We start from the raw sequence: 19,032 nt of genomic DNA on the forward strand, positions 1-19,032 counted from the left end.
TTCTTCAGAACGGAAACGGTGCATCTCTGAATACAAGGTTTAATTTTTTTTAATCGTACATAATAAATGGTAAGATTTAATACATTTAATAAATACATTTTACGAACTATAAATTTTAATTAGTATTTATATTACCATACTGTGCAGGCTATTTGTGTAATATTATTGGCACCTTTTATTTAAAACCTTATAAGTAACATTTTGCGATTGCTTTCAAACAGCAAACTAATTTAAACATTATTATTATTATTATACCCCCACAATTTATACTTTTGGACGACGACTCTTCTCCTCCTTTATTTAAACTTCAATAAAACAGGGTAGTCCAATCAGTGGTTATGTGGATACCTCTGCTATCAAAAGGAGCCCTGCTACACACATACAACACACAATAAATAGAAACTAAAAAAGAAGCTATTTATGATCAATATCCACAATATTGATCATAATACATATCCAATATATTCTAATTAGTTACAAATACAAAAAAAACCCTGCACAAATAAAATACATTAGTGTATAAAATACAAAATATGCACTATAAACTACAAGCTGAATCTATTAAAATCAGTACATCCATGATAATAAAGGTTGAACCAGCTCGGTTCTTACCCTTGGTAAATGTAACGTATTGCTTTGTCTAGTAATTCTGCTGTGCATAGCATTATTAAATGTAAACTAATGTGAAGTAGCTACATTGCAAACATTTACATGAACTACTACAGTCCGGAGTTAAAGTGCATATTCTGGACCAATTTCGTTTTTTTTTAAATATGTGTGTATGTCCCTTTACACACTCATCCAGAAGGGTAATTTTGCACAAGGCCATCTGTCTACAGCAGAAAAAAATAAAACCCGTCTGGAAAAATCCCAAGGGAGTCTGGAGCCAGATTCGTGACGTCACCTGCGGAAGCGCCAGCAGGCTGCGAGAGCTTTGCACGGTTTCAGTGCACAGCCTGTGTACACCAAGTGCTCCCATTTCTCTCTCATTGTCCGGTCTTTTGGGAAACGATGAGTACTAATCCCATCAAGATTGGTGTTGCTCCACCCTCCGACGATACATCTGTTAACCATTTTAATAATTACATGATAACATTGAAGAAACTTGCAGAAAACCACCAGGTCGTTTTCTCATAAACAAGCCAGCGCTGACGTAGGATTCAGGAGGAGGCGTTCCGCAGATGATGTCACGAAAATCAATGTTTGCCGGGAAATTCAAATGCCAAGTTTTTTCAGAGGCGGACCAATTCGCCTCAAATGGCTTGATTTCAACTGAATTTTTCTGGTATTGCGCAAGGTAAAAAAAACTGCAAAGAATGCAGAATGTTACAGATATTTGACCAAAGTTTAATATAAAACAGGAGAATTACATTGATCTTGCTCCTGAATTTACCCGTGATATGCACTTTAAATTTACTTCTTGTAATGTCTTACAAGGTTGGGGACACTTTTAGAGGTATTTTTATTTTTTGGTAATGTTTGGATTGCCATTTTTAATTCAAACCACAGGTTTTCATTTCACTCTGGCCAAATTATAACCTTCTGGCAGAGGTTTTGAACTGAAATTGCCAGGTATGTAATAAGATTTACAATTCCACCACCATCACCGTGTTTTACAGTGTTTATTAGGTATGGGGTCTTTTCTATCTAATCAGTACTTTTTTTTTTTTCACCAAACTGACTGCATGCATAGAGAAAAAAAAATCATTTTTGTCTCATTGGACGAGAATAAATTATTTAAATTGTCGGTCTAATGATGAACTAAGAAGTTTAAGTGATGGATTTCATGGGTTCCTTTCAAGAAGACAACTTTTCATCCAACCCTTTTAAACAGAGGTGATGTATTATAGTGTTATGGAGGCATCTAAAATATACATTTTTAAACTGCAATTCACCATCTTTCTCAGTATAGACTGGTACCAAAATCCAGAATTGTGACACCCAAAGGCATTTTTGAGACAAAGTCGGCAAACAGTCTTTTGTCAATTTGGGTGTACCGAATTCAAATCTGCAATATGCCGAGCTCTATCTGACCTCTGTTGACCTCTAGAGGTCATTGAACTTTGGGCCTGTAAACGTCTCAGCTGAACCCAGTTTCTCAGCTTTCTAAGGAATGAAATGTACTAAAATGATTAATGAAGTTAGCAAATGGCCTTGTTTGTTAAATGTTTGGGTGCTGAATTCATTTTTCATTTGTAAAACGACATATGACCTCTGATGTCCCCCAGGGGTCGATTCTTGGACCATTACTTTTCAACCTTTATATGCTCCCACTTGGGCAAATTATCAATAAAAATTCAATTTTGTATCACTGCTATGCAGATGACACCCAAATTTATTTTGCTCTATCACCTAATGATTATGCCCCCCTTGAATGTCTCTACCAGTGTATCGATCAAATAAATAGCTGGATGTCACAAAATTTTCTTCAGCTGAACACAGATAAAACAGAAGTAATTTTATTTGGAAAAAAAGATGAAAGACTCAGGATTACCACTATTCTTGACACAAAAGGGATTAAAACTAAAGAAATGGTTAAAAATCTTGGTGTTTTCATTGACAGCGAGCTAAACTTTGATAGTCACATGAAAGCAATCACTAAAACGGCATTTTATCACCTAAAAAACATTTCCAAACTAAGAGGACTTGTGTCAAAAAATGATCTGGAAAAACTAATACATGCCTTCATCTCTAGTAGGGTTGATTACTGCAATGGCCTTTTCACAGGCCTGCCAAAAAAGACCATCAACCGACTTCAGCTGGTTCAAAATGCAGCGGCTAGGGTTCTCACACGAACAAAAAGAACAGAGCACATTACTCCAATTCTAAGGTCCCTTCACTGGCTTCCAGTAAGCTACAGAATTGACTTTAAAGCATTGCTGCTGGTGTACAAATCTCTAAATGGTACAGGGCCCAATTACCTCTCTGATATGTTGCAGCGGCCTAACCCAATCAGATCTACCAGATCAAAACAGAAAAATTTACTATTAAAACCAGTTGTTAAAACAAAGTGTGGTGAAGCAGCTTTTAGCTACTATGCAGTACAGCTATGGAACCAACTGCCAGAGGACATTAAAAATGCTCCTGCTGTTGGCAGCTTCAAATCTAGGTTAAAGACCAAGCTGTTTTCAGATGCTTTCTGTTAAATAATTAATATTGTCTTCTTTACATTTTTTATAATCTTTACTTTCTCTGCATGTTTTAAATTTACTTTAATTTTAACTTTATTCTATTTTATTCTTTATTCTATTCTGCTGGTTTCTTTTTTCTCCTCCTATTTGAACTTCTACTTCATTTTATTATTTTATTTCTACTATTGTTTAATTCTTATTATTTTCTTTTAATTCTTTTAATTAATTGTTTTAGAATAAAAATAAAATTATTTTATGTAATTTTATTTCTCTGTTGTTTACTGTTTTTGTTTTTACTTCTGTAAAGCACATTGAACTGCCATTGCGTATGAAATGTGCTATATAAATAAACTTGCCTTGCCTTGATAACCTCAAGGTCATTAAACTTGGCCTATAGGCCTATGCATTTAATGGCATTTTTAAACTGACTTTACTCCCCCCCAAAAAATATGAACAGACAAAAAACAAATAGAAAGGAACAAATACAACATTAAATGCCAGTCCATGTACATGTGACTTACTTTTCACAATGAGAATGCCGAGGCGATCACCTTACATAACATTGCATTACATTTAGCGGTTATTGTTTATACAAAGCTACTGAAAAAAGGACAGATTCAGCAGCATACAAAATGTGGGGGCATACAGGGTATACAGGTTAATCAGGGTTAGTATATATGAGAGTTTTTTTCTTTGTTTTTTGTAAAGGCTTTACCCCGTTTAAAACAAAACAAACAACAAAGAAAAAAAACTCTCATATATATATACTAACCCTGATTAACCTGTATACCCTGTATGCCCCCACATTTTGTATGCTGCTGAATCTGTCCTTTTTTCAGTAGCTTTGTATAAACAATAACCGCTAAATGTAATGCAATGTTATGTAAGGTGATCGCCTAGGCATTCTCATTGTGAAAAGTAAGTCACATGTACATGGACTGGCATTTAAAGGATAAGGCAACTTTTGTACAAAATCACCACAAATAGATAGATAAATATATAAAGTAATCGATCATGGAATTTATAGAGAAAGAACAGACCGCATAACAGTATCTTTTAACTTTTAATAATATGGGCTTGCGCTGAGCTCAGCGAAGATGCGTTCCGCCATATTGATCTACTGCGTGACGTCATGCGGCCCACCACTGAAAAGAACTCTTCAGTGCTTCATGGTAATAAGGTAAAAAACCAGTACAATCGCTTCTTCAAAGTTTCACCAAATGGTTTTATTTATGCAACTTAAAGCTCATAATACTGTATAACTTTGGTTGAGTAAAAACACGGAGCAAAAACATGGCTGAATCCTGAATGACTCCTGTTTGGATTTGTCCTACCAAGCCTACTGCGCATGCGCGAAGCGGCTCGGCTCGGTTTTCCCTTTCGGGCGCTCTCGTTTTCTGTTAGAATTTGGTAAAGAAAAAAAAAATATTATTTACCAGCTTACCGGGTCCATGAACATAAATCTGACAGCTGACAAGGTCGGGATATAAACGAATCGAATACAAGCCACCCGCCGGGACTCCTTACTGTCATCACAGTGATCTGTCTGTAAACACTGTTTTCATGAGCCCAGTGACATCACAGATCAGAGGCAGGCGCATTAACGAAAGACTCTGATTGGTTTATAGTTGCCCACAATCTCAAAATGGCTGACTCCTCCAACTTCGGCTCCTCTGTGTCAATTCATGATTTCAAAGTTAAAAATATTTTTTCATGTTCGATATATAATGGAAATAATTAACGGAATTGATTACGTATATGTTTTTCTCCTATTACACACACTGTACAAAAGTTGCCTTATCCTTTAATGTTGTATTTGTTCCTTTCTATTTGTTTTTTGTCTGTTCATATTCTTTTTGGGGGAGTAAAGTCAGTTTAAAAATGCCGTTAAATGCATAGGCCTATAGGCCAAGTTTAATGACCTTGAGGTTATCAGAGGTCATATGTCGTTTTACAAATGAAAAATGAATTCAGCACCCAAACATTTAACAAACAAGGCCATTTGCTAACTTCATTAATCATTTTAGTACATTTCATTCCTTAGAAAGCTGAGAAACTGGGTTCAGCTGAGACATTTACAGGCCCAAAGTTCAATGACCTCTAGAGGTCAACAGAGGTCAGATAGAGCTCGGCATATTGCAGATGTGAATTCGGCACACCCAAATTGACAAAATAAGACTGTTTGCCGACTTTGTCTCAAAAATGCCTTTAACTCCTTAAATAAGCACTTTTTTGAATTTTGGTACCAGTCTAGTATGGGTGAGGGACGTGTTTGTAATTTTCACGGACGGCGTGTGACAATAATTCTAGAGTCGCAGGATAAATCCAGTTCTTTTCATATGCATTTAGGCATTTTAAAAAATTTCTCCACATTGTTCTGTCTTAGGAGTCGCAGTTTTTCCTGCATTATGAGCTGTGTCTTCTGGGGCCACCACTGGGCGAGGGCAGTTTCTCCGTCTGCAGGAAGTGCAGGCACAAGCAGAGTGGCCAGGAGTATGCTGTTAAAATCATCAGCCGCAGGTGTGCAGAGCAAAGCAAACAATTTTGAGTTTGGAGCCAAAAAAAAAAAGCATAGCTGCAATTAATGCAAAAATATATTATGAATTAAAAAAGAAGTCTCGCTTGAGTTTGAATAACTGTTTTCAGACGGGAGGCTCAGCCTTTGCTTCAGTATTCTTGGTTGTAGGCCATGTACGGGATTCTGAGTGAACATTTTCTACCCATCATAAATAATAAACTGGTGTTTTTGGTGTTGCTGTAGGATGGAGTCCATGACTCAGAGGGAGATTGCAGCACTTAGGCAGTGTGAATCTCATCCAAACATAGTTACCCTCCATGAAGTTTATACCGATCAGGTAGTCGACACTTTTTATATTGCCATTTAAAGCAGGGCTTTGAACCGGAATTTTTTTCCTATTGGTTCGTTCCGAACAGAAACAGAATTTTAATGTTTCCGGTTTTGGGTTCCACCATTAAATAGACGTTCCCGAACCGGTTAGAACAAAAAAAATTTCGTTCCCGGAACGGTTAATTACGTTCCCTGTCAGCTGTTTAACAAATGGCTATAAAATTATGTCTCTGTCTCATCCAGCTTAAGCCAAATGTAGGCTAATTCTATTACAACCTTCGTTAAATAAGACAAGAAATAATTCAAAACAATTATTATTTCAAATGTTGGCGATTTGGATTCTCAGTATGTCTTCCCATCTACACAAACAGAAAAAGTGCCAAAAATGAAAGATAATTCGTTTAGTGTGTTACCAAAGGCTAGTCAGGCCCTATGCATTGATAGGCTAACAGAGGTTAACGCCATTTAATGTTCGCGAGCCTCTCATTAACGTGGACAAATATATTGATATCGTGTTTGAAATTGACGTTTTCGAATAACGATAGACTGCAATATTTACCTCTTATTTAAGATGTGGAGACGTGATAGTAGTCCACCCTCCCGCTCTCTCCATTCAGTCAGCGAACGTCACACAGGAAGTGAACCCCAGCGGGTCATAGAAACTTGCGCAGGAGAAGAATGACTTTATTTGTAGGCTATGGAAACTTTGAGGAACAAAATAAAAACCGGTATTAACCGGTTACCATTATTTTTAATAAGCGTTTCTGTTATGGAACATAAAAAATAATAAAGTTTCTGGTTTCGTTTCTGTTCCATGTGAAATAGAAAAAGTTCCCGGTTTTCGTTTTCGTTCCTTGAACCGGTTCAAAGCCCTGATTTAAAGACACTTTTAATGTCGGGAGTTAATTGTTTACTTCTGATAATCTACTTCTCTCTCTGCTCTCAGTATCACACATATATGGTAATGGAGCTGTTGCGTGGGGGCGAGCTGCTGGAGCGACTGAAGAAAAAGAAGCTGTTTGCTGAAGGCGAGGCCAGTCAGCTGATGAAGAGCCTGGTGTCAGCCGTCAGCTTCATGCATGAGGCCGGAGTCGTGCACCGAGACCTCAAACCAGAGGTGAAAATATGAATAAATAAATGGATGAGTGATAGATGAACTGAGGAAAGTCCAGAAATAAATACAGAGATGCATAAAGAGATAATAAAGGAAATGTAATAAACTCAGAACTGCAGCAGTCATGAACTCATCCATTGTTCACCACAAAGGAGATCCTAATTGCCTTCTTAGCAGGAAGGAACAGTGCATTTGCATCTGATTTGCATGAAAATGTGGGAATTTGCCTGATGAATACGCATGCAGCGTTCAGCCCGAACTAAACATGAACGTGGTCAGCATTACAACGACGGCTTCGAGGGGAAAATGCTGATCGGATCAATACCACGAACCTGAAGCATAATAAGCGTAGATGCACCTATGTAGCACAAATTAAAAAGCACGAGCATTTTAGTCTAATGTCGAAGTATGTCTTATTCAATATGATATAAAGGAATTCTGGTTATCACGCAGGTATTCATTTCATTCCTGCGTGATCAGGTTGGACGGATACACTACCGTTCAAAAGTTTGGGGTCACTTTGAAATGTCCTTATTTTTGAAAGAAAAGCACTGTTCTTTTCAATGAAGATCACTTTAAACTAATCAGAAATCCACTCTATACATTGCTAATGTGGTAAATGACTATTCTAGCTGCAAATGTCTGGTTTTTGGTGCAATATCTCCATAGGTGTATAGAGGCCCATTTCCAGCAACTCTCACTCCAGTGTTCTAATGGTACAATGTGTTTGCTCATTGCCTCAGAAGGCTAATGGATGATTAGAAAACCCTTGTACAATCATGTTAGCACAGCTGAAAACAGTTTAGCTCTTTAGAGAAGCTATAAAACTGACCTTCCTTTGAGCAGATTGAGTTTCTGGAGCATCAGATTAATTTGTGGGGTCGATTAAATGCTCAAAATGGCCAGAAAAATGTCTTGACTATATTTTCTATTCATTTTACAACTTATGGTGGTCAATAAAAGTGTGACTTTTCATGGAAAACACAAAATTGTCTGGGTGACCCCAAACTTTTGAACGGTAGTGTACATGTCGAGCGACGTTGAGTACGTATATAGATAACACACAACCACTAATTCTTCTCACTGTGAAGACGTATTCCCAGCTATTAGATTTACAAATAAATTTCGCTATTCACAAATCGTAAAGGCATTTTATTGAAGAAACACATTTATTGAAGAAAATCAATAATTAGACTTGGATTATAACTGAATTTGGAGTCCTGTCTGTGGCAGGCTTGTAGGACTTGAGTCCAGGACTCTGACTCGTGCCGTAGTTTTAAGGACTTGTGACTTGACTTGGATTTGAGCACTGAGGACTCGGACTTGTGCGTTAACTGCATTCGGACTCGTAAATTGGAGACTCGGATTTTTTCTTTACTTTTTGTAACATTCCATAATAATTTTGGCATAAGGTATTTATATTTCTGTCTACATTAATTTTATACTAATTTCATGAAAGAGAACGCACATTCACCTGTTCATACGTCATGTTCAGGAACAAGCTAACGTTAATGGCGCTAAAATGCCTGCAGAGAAGCCCCTAGGATTGTCCGCTTTGCTTATATAGACTTCTCGTGCAGTGGGGAAAAATGCACTGCTATGTGTTCCATATGTAGAAGAACTATCGAGGAGACGACACGACAGGGACGACCTCGAACTACAATCATCATTTGGCAAGACTCGACCCAGAGAAGGAAGTGACACGTTATGTTCATTGCTCTGTTGATAGTGGGCGGGGTTTGCTTGTTGACGGATGAACTAGCTAGTGTTAACCCTCTCTCATGTTATTTGCCCTGTTGATAGTGGGCGGGGCTTGTCTCGGGCTCAACTCGAAATTTTCTCTAATGACTTGGACTTGACTCGAACTTGAACACTGTGGACTCCAGACTAGACTCGGACTCGAGGTTTAGTGACTCGACTACAACACTGGTCTGTAGTAATCACACATACAAATTGCAAATGTCAAAAGGTGCATACGGATAAAAATTCTGATTTCAAAATCGACTATAGATTGGCGCTTGGGAAAATTTCAGCGTGGAACTGATGTACAATTACTTTTGAAGGGAAGGCTGGTTTGATTTCAGTACTAACCTGGTCTGTAGAAGCTGGAGTTACAAATTTTGAGCTCCATGTTGTTTGAAGGCTGCTGAAAATAATAAAATGAGGAATTTGTTTTGAACATTTTGACTATGAAGTTGCGTACCCCATTGTATTCCCAAGCATCCACACCTACAGATTCATACATGCAGTGCCAGTCAAAAGTTTGGACACGCGTTCTAATTTAATATACTGTATATGTTTCTTTATTTTTATGAATTTAGTCACTTCATGTCTTAAAGGGCTGATGACATGAACATGACTCTATGCAATTTCTTAAATAAACTATACAACATGGCAAACGTTAGATTTCTGTTATAATTACGTGAAAAGAAGCTGTTGTTACACGAATATCCAACTTTTAATTGCACAGCGCAAGAAAACTGGGTCCGTGGCTCGTGGCCATGTTGTGACGTCAGCGGGAGAACACGCTGCGGTTCACTGGCTGTTCTACTCTGGTTCTACTCAATGGAAATGGCGCATGAAAATGCCGGTGAACTCTCTAGTGCTAGCTCTTCCTCTTCTGGGAGTCTAGAATTGTGTTGATCTCTTCCGAATAGAATCTATGATAGCCTACCCTCTTTACCCTTTGCCTCTCGTTGCTAGGCGGCAGTTACATGAAAGCCGGAAGCTTTCACAAGCAAATACATGACTGATATCACGCCGACTTTATGATTACATTTATGATTATCATGTAGAATCTATAGCTCTACGTACCTTTATCTTATGTCGTTTCACAACACATGTTCTGACAGGAGGACTGTCTTTGGATCCGGCATAGCTACTAGTAGACCCCCTCCGGAATACTGGCAGTGTTGCCAGATTGGGAGGTTTCCCGCCCAGTTGGGCGGTTTCAAGTGCATTTTGGTGGGTTTTGAACATATTTTGGGCTGGAAAACGTCAGCAGTATCTGTTGCCAGATACTGCTGAAGTTTTCCAGCCCAAAATATGTTCAAAACCCACCAAAATGCACTTGAAACTGCCCAACTGGGCGGGAAACCTCCCAATCTGGCAACACTGTGTAGGCACTGCTGATGGTAGTAACACACGTTTGTGCTGAACTGAACACCCAAGAGATTCTTTTAAGCTGGGAAGGGTGTCAAAACAATCCAAATTGAAGTGTTCGGAGCACAGGACGGATGTTGGTGAGGGCTCCCACTTGTCACGAGTGCGCCTGACTTGCTTCACCCACTTTGCATGCAGCTCGGGATCTCTGGGAAACTTGAATAAACTTACCCCATCCTTGTGGGTTTTGGAGCAAAAGCCGACAACACAACGCGAAGGCATAATAGCTAATATATATATAATGTATAATAATGTGTAATAAAAATACTAATAATGACAAACTGAACACCTGTCGCATCAACAACAAACTGGTAAGTTAGGAGGAAGGTTCTTTCGCTGACGTCATATAGCTCCTCCTCCTCCTTCGTCTCATGGGTGCTGCAGCCCCGTCAAATTTGCCCAAATAGCCGCGTTTTTTATCATAACTTGTAAAATAGGCGCTTTCGTGAATTAATATATGGATCATCGGGAATTACTTTTTATGTTATAAAACATCGCCAAAGATGTCAAAAACGTGTCATCAGCACTTTAAAGTAATGATGGATGTCGTTTCTCTTTACGTAATTGAGTGGTTCTTGATATAATACGGATTACTACAGTTGTGGTGTGGAGTCGGGCTGTTTACTGTATTGTTATCATTTACTATTTGATCTGAAATGCATTAAGAAGGCAAGAAACTCGTCCACTAATTAACTTTTGACGAGGCAGAGCTGTTAATTGAAAAGCATTCCAGGTGACTACCTCATGAAGCTGGTTAAGATAACGCCAATAGTGTGTAAAGCGTCATCAAGGTAAACGCCGGCTACTTCGAAGAATCTAAAATATGAAACATACTGTTTTTAAACACTTTTTTTTTTGTTTGCCACATAATTCCATATATGTTCCTTCACAGTTTTGTCTTCAGTGTTGTTCTGCAATGTAGAAAAAAAGTCAAAATGCAGAAAAATCTATAAATGAGTAGGGGTGTACAAACTTTTGACTGATCAGATTTACTATAATATTCCAAACCTGATTTGACCTTGCGTCACCAAAAAAATTAAGGTATTATTGATTCCAATAACTGTGGTGTGCAATAATGCTAAATGTTCTCTCCCTTTCTTTCCTCCTGCTGGCTTTCTTTCTCAGAATGTACTTTTTGCCGATGAAGCTGACGACTCGTTGCTGAAAGTGATCGATTTTGGGTTTGCGCGCCTGTTTCCAGCGGGCAGCGCTCCTTTGCAGACGCCATGCTTCACACTGCAGTACGCTGCCCCCGAACTTTTTCACAACTCCGGATATGACAAGGCGTGTGACCTCTGGAGCCTTGGAGTCATCCTGGTGTGTGTTTTGTGTATGAATGGAAACGGAGAATGAGGGATTTGCAATTTCCTTTTTTTTTTTAAATTCCTCTTTGTCTTTGTGTACAGACGTATTTTAAAATTCCTTTTTATTACTTATATCTTTCTATATTCAAATTCATATGGTGGCTGTAATGTGCCCTATTTTTCACCAGTACACCATGCTCTCTGGACAAGTCCCGTTCCAGAGCGAGAAGAAAGGGATGACCTCATCACATGCTGCCGACATCATGCACAAGATTAAAGAAGGAGACTTCTCATTGGATGGAGAAGCTTGGAAAGGCGTGTCCGAGGAAGCCAAAGATCTAGTCAGAGGTAGGTTCTCTGGCTACCAGGTCATCACCTTATAATCTCCATCCATCTACAGTGCCTTGCAAAAGTATTCATCCCCCTTGGTGTGTGTCTTGTTTTGTTGCATTACAAACTGGAATTAAAATGGATTTTTGTAGGGTGAGCACCATTTGATTTACACAACATGCCTACCACTTTAAAGATACACTTTTTTTTATTGTGAGACGAACAATAATTAAGATGAAAAAACAGAAATCTGTGGTGTGCATAAGTATTCACCCCCTTTCGTATGAAACCCCTAAATAAGAGCTGGTCCAACCAGTTCACTTCATAAGTCACATAATTAGTTGATTTAAGATCCACCCGTGTGCAATTAAATTGTCACACGATCTGTCACATGACGTCTGTATAAATCAGCCTGTTCTGGAAGATCCCTGACTCTGCAACACTACTAAGCAAGCAACATTAAAACCAAGGAGCCTCCAAACAGGTCAGAGACAAAGTTGTGGGGAAGGATAGATCAGGGTTGGGTTATAAAAATATCCCAAACTTTGTATATCCCAGGGTGCACCATTAAATCCATTATAGCAAAATGGAAAGAATATGGCACTACTACAAACCTGACAAGAGAAGGCCGCCCACCAAAACTCACAGACAGAGCAAAGAGGGCTTTAATCAGAGATGCAACAAAGACACCAACAATAACGCTGAGGGAGCTGCAAAGATCCACAGTGGAGATGGGAGTATCTGTCCATAGGACCACTTTAAGCCATACACTCCACAGAGTGGGGCTTTATGGAAGAGTGGCCAGAAAAAAAGTAATTGCTTAAAAAAAAAAAAGCACGTTTGGAGTTTGCCCAACAGCATGTGGCAGACTCCTCAAACATGTGGAAGAAGATTCTCTGGTCAAATGAGATAAAAATTTAACTTTTTGGCCATCATGGGAAATGCCATGTGTGGCGCAAACCCAACACCCTGAGAACACCATCCCGACAGTGAAGCATGGTGGTGGCAGCATCATGCTGTGAGGATGTTTTTCATCTGCAGGGACAGGAAAGCTGGTCGGGACTGAAGGAAAGATGGATGGCGCTAAATACAGGGCAATTCGGGAGGAAAACCTGTTTGAGTCAGCCAGAGGTTTGAGACTGGGATGAAGGTTCATGGTCCAGCAGGACAATGACCCTAAACATACTGCTAAAGCTACACTGGAGTGGTTTAAAGGGAAACATTTAAATGTCTTGGAATGGCCTAATCAAAGCCCAGACCTCGATCCAATTGAGAATCTGTGGCATAACTTGAAGATTGCTGTACACCAACACAACCCATCTAACTTGAAAGAGTTGGAGCAGTTTTGCCTTGAGGAATGGGCAGAAATCCCAGTAGCTAGATGTGCTAAGCTAATAGAGACACACCCCAAGCTGTAATTGCAGCAAAAGGTGGCTCTATAAATTATTGACTTTGGGGGGGGAGGTGAATACTTATGCACACTCCAGATTTCTGTTTTTTCATCTTAATTATTTTTTGTGTCACAATAAAAAAAAAAAAATGTGCACCTTTAAAGTAGTAGGAATGTTGTGTAAATCAAATGGTGTTAACCCTCCAAAAATCCATTTTAATTCCAGCTTGTAATGCAACAAAACAGGACAAACACCAAGGGGGATGAATACTTTTGCAAGGCACTGTATCTATCTATTCTACAATTTGTATCTATATAATCAGAATCAGCAGCTCATCAGTTTCCCATTTTTAAAAATATTACTTTTTGAATGCAGGGCTGCATTAAGATGACTCTATTATTATTAAGTTTATTTTCAATGTGCACAGCTCTAAAGGACCTGGTTTCAACCCCAGTGTGTCAGACCACGCTTATAAATTAGTCATCATTATTGTGATTCATGTTATTAGTCGTTCAGTGTAGGTGGAATAGTAATATGTTGAAGAACTGGTTGCTCATCAGCCAATACTAATACAAATATGGCCTAGTGCTTGGCTTTAAACAGTTTCCTTGAAGTACTCATAGAAATGAAGAAGGTCAGAAGTAAGCTGTCAAGAGAAAAAGATTTGTCATGTGTCATTTCTTTTCTAATACTTGGTTACGCTTCGCCTCGCCTCGCCTCGCCGTAATGACACTGTTAATCCTGCCAGATAAAGATGCCAATAGTGTCTTAAGTCCTGATGTATCGTAGCTTACTCTTACACTGACGATGTTCATTTCAGCTGGTTAGTTTCCTGTTTTGGTGCCTTTTCAAATGATCCTATGGGATTGAGGTCTAGTCACTGTTTCACATACCCCTTTTCCACCAAATCAGTTCCAGGGCTGGTTCGGGGCTGGTGCTGGTTTACAACTCGTTCAACTTGCGAGCCAGCTGAGAACCAGTTTGCTTTTCCATCGCTCGCGGTGCCACGTCATTACGTCGCTGTATACGTCATTATATCGCTGTATACGTCAGTTACGTCGCTACGTTTGCTTAAACCTTGGCGCGAATATCGAAGCAAAAACAACACGGAAGAAGCAGCAGCAGCAACAACAATAATAATAATAATAATAATAATAATGGATGACTTCGCGTTTGTACAGCTGCTGCTTCTCGTCGCTTAAAAATGGCGATCTTTCGCGGTCTTGTTATTGTTGTTGGTCTTAACAACTCCGCCCCCCCCCGCTGACGTAAGCGGTTCTTTCCTCTGGCCCAGCAGAGAGTTGGTGCTAGCCTGGAACCGGTTTTTCTGGCCCCAGAGCCAGTTCTTTGTCAGTGGAAACAGAAAACCCGGTTCCAAACTAAGCACTGGCCCCGAACCAGCCCTGGAACTGCTTTGGTGGAAAAGGGGCAACAGTGTTCCATCCTACTCGTTGCCACAGATTTGTCTCAAGTTACGTTACTGTGCAAGAGTCTTAGGCACCCTATTTTTTCCCCCCATACAAACTTTGTTATAGATTTCTATTTTATAACTTCTACATTATCGAGTCAGTACAAAAACATTTTAGAGTCCAAACGTTCTTTTTCCAGCACAAAATTAAGTGTTACAGGAAAAAAAATGTTTGTATCTGAGCAGCATATTCCTTAAGAGGGCACTTTTCAGATTAAAAAAGAAAACATAATGAAGGCTACTGGGTTTTGGTGCAAAATGATGACGCGGGTGTGACCGTCAAAGTGTCCAGAAGAACTGGGGCTGGTTCTGTAAGATGCTCAGTAAAAACCTACAGATCATTTCCGCATAAAACTGCACTCATTCAGTGATCTCAAAGTTTAGGGGAATAAAAGGGTACGAGGCAGAGAAAAGGAGGGTACAATTAAACAGGCTGATGCCCTTCACTGTGAAGCATAGGCGAGAAAAGTGGGAAACTGGGGTTATCTGAGATACAGTTTCAAGGCATTTGGGGAGGAATTTCCAATTTATTGTCTCATCTCATTATCTGTAGCCGCTTTATCCTGTTCTACAGGGTCGCAGGCAAGCTGGAGCCTATCCCAGCTGACTACGGGCGAAAGGCTGGGTACACCCTGGACAAGTCGCCAGGTCATCACAGGGCTGACACATAGACACAGACAACCATTCACACTCACATTCACACCTACGGTCAATTTAGAGTCACCAGTTAACCTAACCTGCATGTCTTTGGACTGTGGGGGAAACCGGAGCACCCGGAGGAAACCCACGCGGGCACAGGGAGAACATGCAAACTCCGCACAGAAAGGCCCTCGCCTGCCACGGGGCTCGAACCCGGACCTTCTTGCTGTGAGGCGACAGCGCTAACCACTACACCACCGTGCCGCCCCAATTTATTGTAAACAGCAAAATAGAGTCTGAAGTGACGGTAATCAATACTAAAAATGTTAATAGAACTACCATATAGTTATGAATCAAAAAGAAATGACAATACAAAACTTATAATGTTTACAAAATCAAGTAACAGTTACAATAACTTGATTTTGTAAACATCAAAAATATATAAGTTTTGTGTTGTCAAATTTCTTTTTGATTCATTATTCAATTTCTGAACAATCTGAGTATGGATCTAATCCTAAAGCTTCTATAAGAGTGTCTGTAGTGATATCAGGTACTGAACTTGATTCAGGTTTTTTTTTACATGTTCTGTCTTCCCCTTTATCCTTCTTTTCTTTGAAAGGAACCGCTCTGTTGCCTTTTGCACAAGTCTATTCACTTCAGATGAATTCAAATTAGGCGTTTTGTGTGTGTGTGTATGTATATGATATATATATGTGTGTGTGTGTGTGTGTGTGGTAGTCGTCGACTTACGACTGCGTTTGTTTACGACTGACCGGTCGTAAACCGATCTGGTCGTAAGTCGGCCGATGTTAAATGAACGTAAGTATATTGTGATGTGTAATGATATTGTAATCATCTTAAAGTCTTATTTTATCAACATTTTCTTATTTCATTACCTCGGCTCATTATTTGGTTTAAGTTAAACACTGCATACTACACTGCGTACAGTACAATTCGTTTAATATGTACAAAACAAAAAATACGAAATACAGGTGTGAAAAATAGAAAACATTTTAGTTTGAAACATACCAAAATACAAATGTAAAACATAACAAAATACAAAACTTAGTGACCGCTGGCATCACTGGTGCTCGGCTGTGGGTCGTCTACGTCATCATCAGCTGTTGCAGCGCTCGGGCTGGTGGGAGCATTTGCTCATTTCATAAACCAGGAGCTGGGGCGGAAACTGTATGACGGAGTGTGCGAGGGCGCACAAGAGAGACTGCGCATGTGCCTGGAGCTGGGGCGGAAACTGTTGTACACGGCGAGAGGCGCTGCCGGGAGCTGGGGCAGAAACTGTCGTACGCTCAGCTAGCTCAGCTGGGAAACATTTGCCAGTCATAACCAGACGGTCGTAAAGTCGATCGGTCGTAAGACGCATAGGTCGTAAGTCGATGACTACTTGTGTGTGTGTGTGTATGTATATATATATATATTGTGTGTGTGTATGTGTGTGTATACACACACATACATACATATATATATATATATATATATATATATATAAAAATATAAAAAGCATGTGATATCTCCTTTATATTAAGGAGGTTCAGCGTTCAAAAGATTTTTCAGATATTTTGAAAAAATATAAGACACAGGATTTTCATTTGGCATTGCACTATATAAGTTATAATAAGTGAATCTATATTCATCTGACAACGAGTGACAGTTCTTGCAATAGCAACTGTATAAAAACAAATACGTACAACCCCGATTCCAAAAAAGTTGGGACAAAGTACAAATTGTAAATAAAAACGGAATGCAATGATGTGGAAGTTTCAAAATTCCATATTTTATTCAGAATAGAACATAGATGACATATCAAATGTTTAAACTGAGAAAATGTATCATTTAAAGAGAAAAATTAGGTGATTTTAAATTTCATGACAACAACACTTCTCAAAAAAGTTGGGACAAGGCCATGTTTACCACTGTGAGACATCCCCTTTTCTCTTTACAACAGTCTGTAAACGTCTGGGGACTGAGGAGACAAGTTGCTCAAGTTTAGGGATAGGAATGTTAACCCATTCTTGTCTAATGTAGGATTCTAGTTGCTCAACTGTCTTAGGTCTTTTTTGTCGTATCTTCCGTTTTATGATGCGCCAAATGTTTTCTATGGGTGAAAGATCTGGACTGCAGGCTGGCCAGTTCAGTACCCGGACCCTTCTTCTACGCAGCCATGATGCTGTAATTGATGCAGTATGTGGTTTGGCATTGTCATGTTGGAAAATGCAAGGTCTTCCCTGAAAGAGACGTCGTCTGGATGGGAGCATATGTTGCTCTAGAACCTGGATATACCTTTCAGCATTGATGGTGTCTTTCCAGATGTGTAAGCTGCCCATGCCACACGCACTAATGCAATCCCATACCATCAGAGATGCAGGTTTCTGAACTGAGCGCTGATAACAACTTGGGTCGTCCTTCTCCTCTTTAGTCTGAATGACACGGCGTCCCTGATTTCCATAAAGAACTTCAAATTTTGATTCGTCTGACCACAGAACAGTTTTCCACTTTGCCACAGTCCATTTTAAATGAGCCTTGGCCCAGAGAAGACGTCTGCGCTTCTGGATCGTGTTTAGATACGGCTTCTTCTTTGAACTATAGAGTTTTAGCTGGCAACGGCGGATGGCACGGTGAATTGTGTTCACAGATAATGTTCTCTGGAAATATTCCTGAGCCCATTTTGTGATTTCCAATACAGAAGCATGCCTATATGTGATGCAGTGCCATCTAAGGGCCCGAAGATCACGGGCACCCAGTATGGTTTTCCAGCCTTGACCCTTACACACAGAGATTCTTCCAGATTCTCTGAATCTTTTGATGATATTATGCACTGTAGATGATATGTTCAAACTCTTTGCAATTTTACACTGTCGAACTCCTTTCTGATATTGCTCCACTATTTGTCGGTGCAGAATTAGGGGGATTGGTGATCCTCTTGCCATCTTTACTTCTGAGAGCCGCTGCCACTCCAAGATGCTCTTTTTATACCCAGTCATGTTAATGACCTATTGCCATTTGACCTAATGAGTTGCAATTTGGTCCTCCAGCTGTTCCTTTTTTGTACCTTTAACTTTTCCAGCCTCTTATTGCCCCTGTCCCAACTTTTTTGAGATGTGTTGCTGTCACGAAATTTCAAATGAGCCAGTATTTGGCATGAAATTTCAAAATGTCTCACTTTCGACACTTGATATGTTGTCTATGTTCTATTGTGAATACAATATCAGTTTTTGAGATTTGTAAATTGTTGCATTCCATTTTTATTTACAATTTGTACTTTGTCCCAACTTTTTTGGAATCGGGGTTGTATAAACTCGTATATATTTATAATTTTAAAGATTACCGTTAACATTAACTGCATGACAGATGTCAAGTCTCAATATGCGACTCCCCTACAAGGATACATTGCATTCTGTTGCAAGTCAAAATGTAAACAATGTCAATGCGCCAGGCATGCTGAGTGAGCGTGTTTGATCCAAAACAGGCCGTATACAATAATGGGATAGCGATCGATATTTATAATTTAATATTTCGCCGACCAGCATTTATACATGGACCCGTACACAGAGATATTTCACTCGGTAATCATAGTGACGGCTAAAATTACAGACTTGCCCGTGGTTCGAGGACTTTTTGAAAACCAGG

General features: G+C 39.4%; 1 protein-coding gene across 1 annotated transcript in view; it reads left to right on the forward strand.

The window, feature by feature from the left end:
• Window positions 1–19,032, forward strand: part of rps6ka4 (ribosomal protein S6 kinase, polypeptide 4) — a 50,883-nt gene that overhangs the window by 22,859 nt on the left and 8,992 nt on the right. Inside the window, exons 12-16 of the mRNA XM_060913014.1 lie at window positions 5,518–5,651; window positions 5,893–5,986; window positions 6,926–7,096; window positions 11,381–11,572; window positions 11,748–11,907. Coding sequence (XP_060768997.1) covers window positions 5,518–5,651; window positions 5,893–5,986; window positions 6,926–7,096; window positions 11,381–11,572; window positions 11,748–11,907 — 751 coding nt within the window. The remainder of the gene's footprint in view (window positions 1–5,517; window positions 5,652–5,892; window positions 5,987–6,925; window positions 7,097–11,380; window positions 11,573–11,747; window positions 11,908–19,032) is intronic.

Source organism: Neoarius graeffei, chromosome 28, assembly GCF_027579695.1.
Source record: "Neoarius graeffei isolate fNeoGra1 chromosome 28, fNeoGra1.pri, whole genome shotgun sequence".
NCBI classification, from domain to species: Eukaryota; Metazoa; Chordata; class Actinopteri; order Siluriformes; family Ariidae; genus Neoarius; species Neoarius graeffei.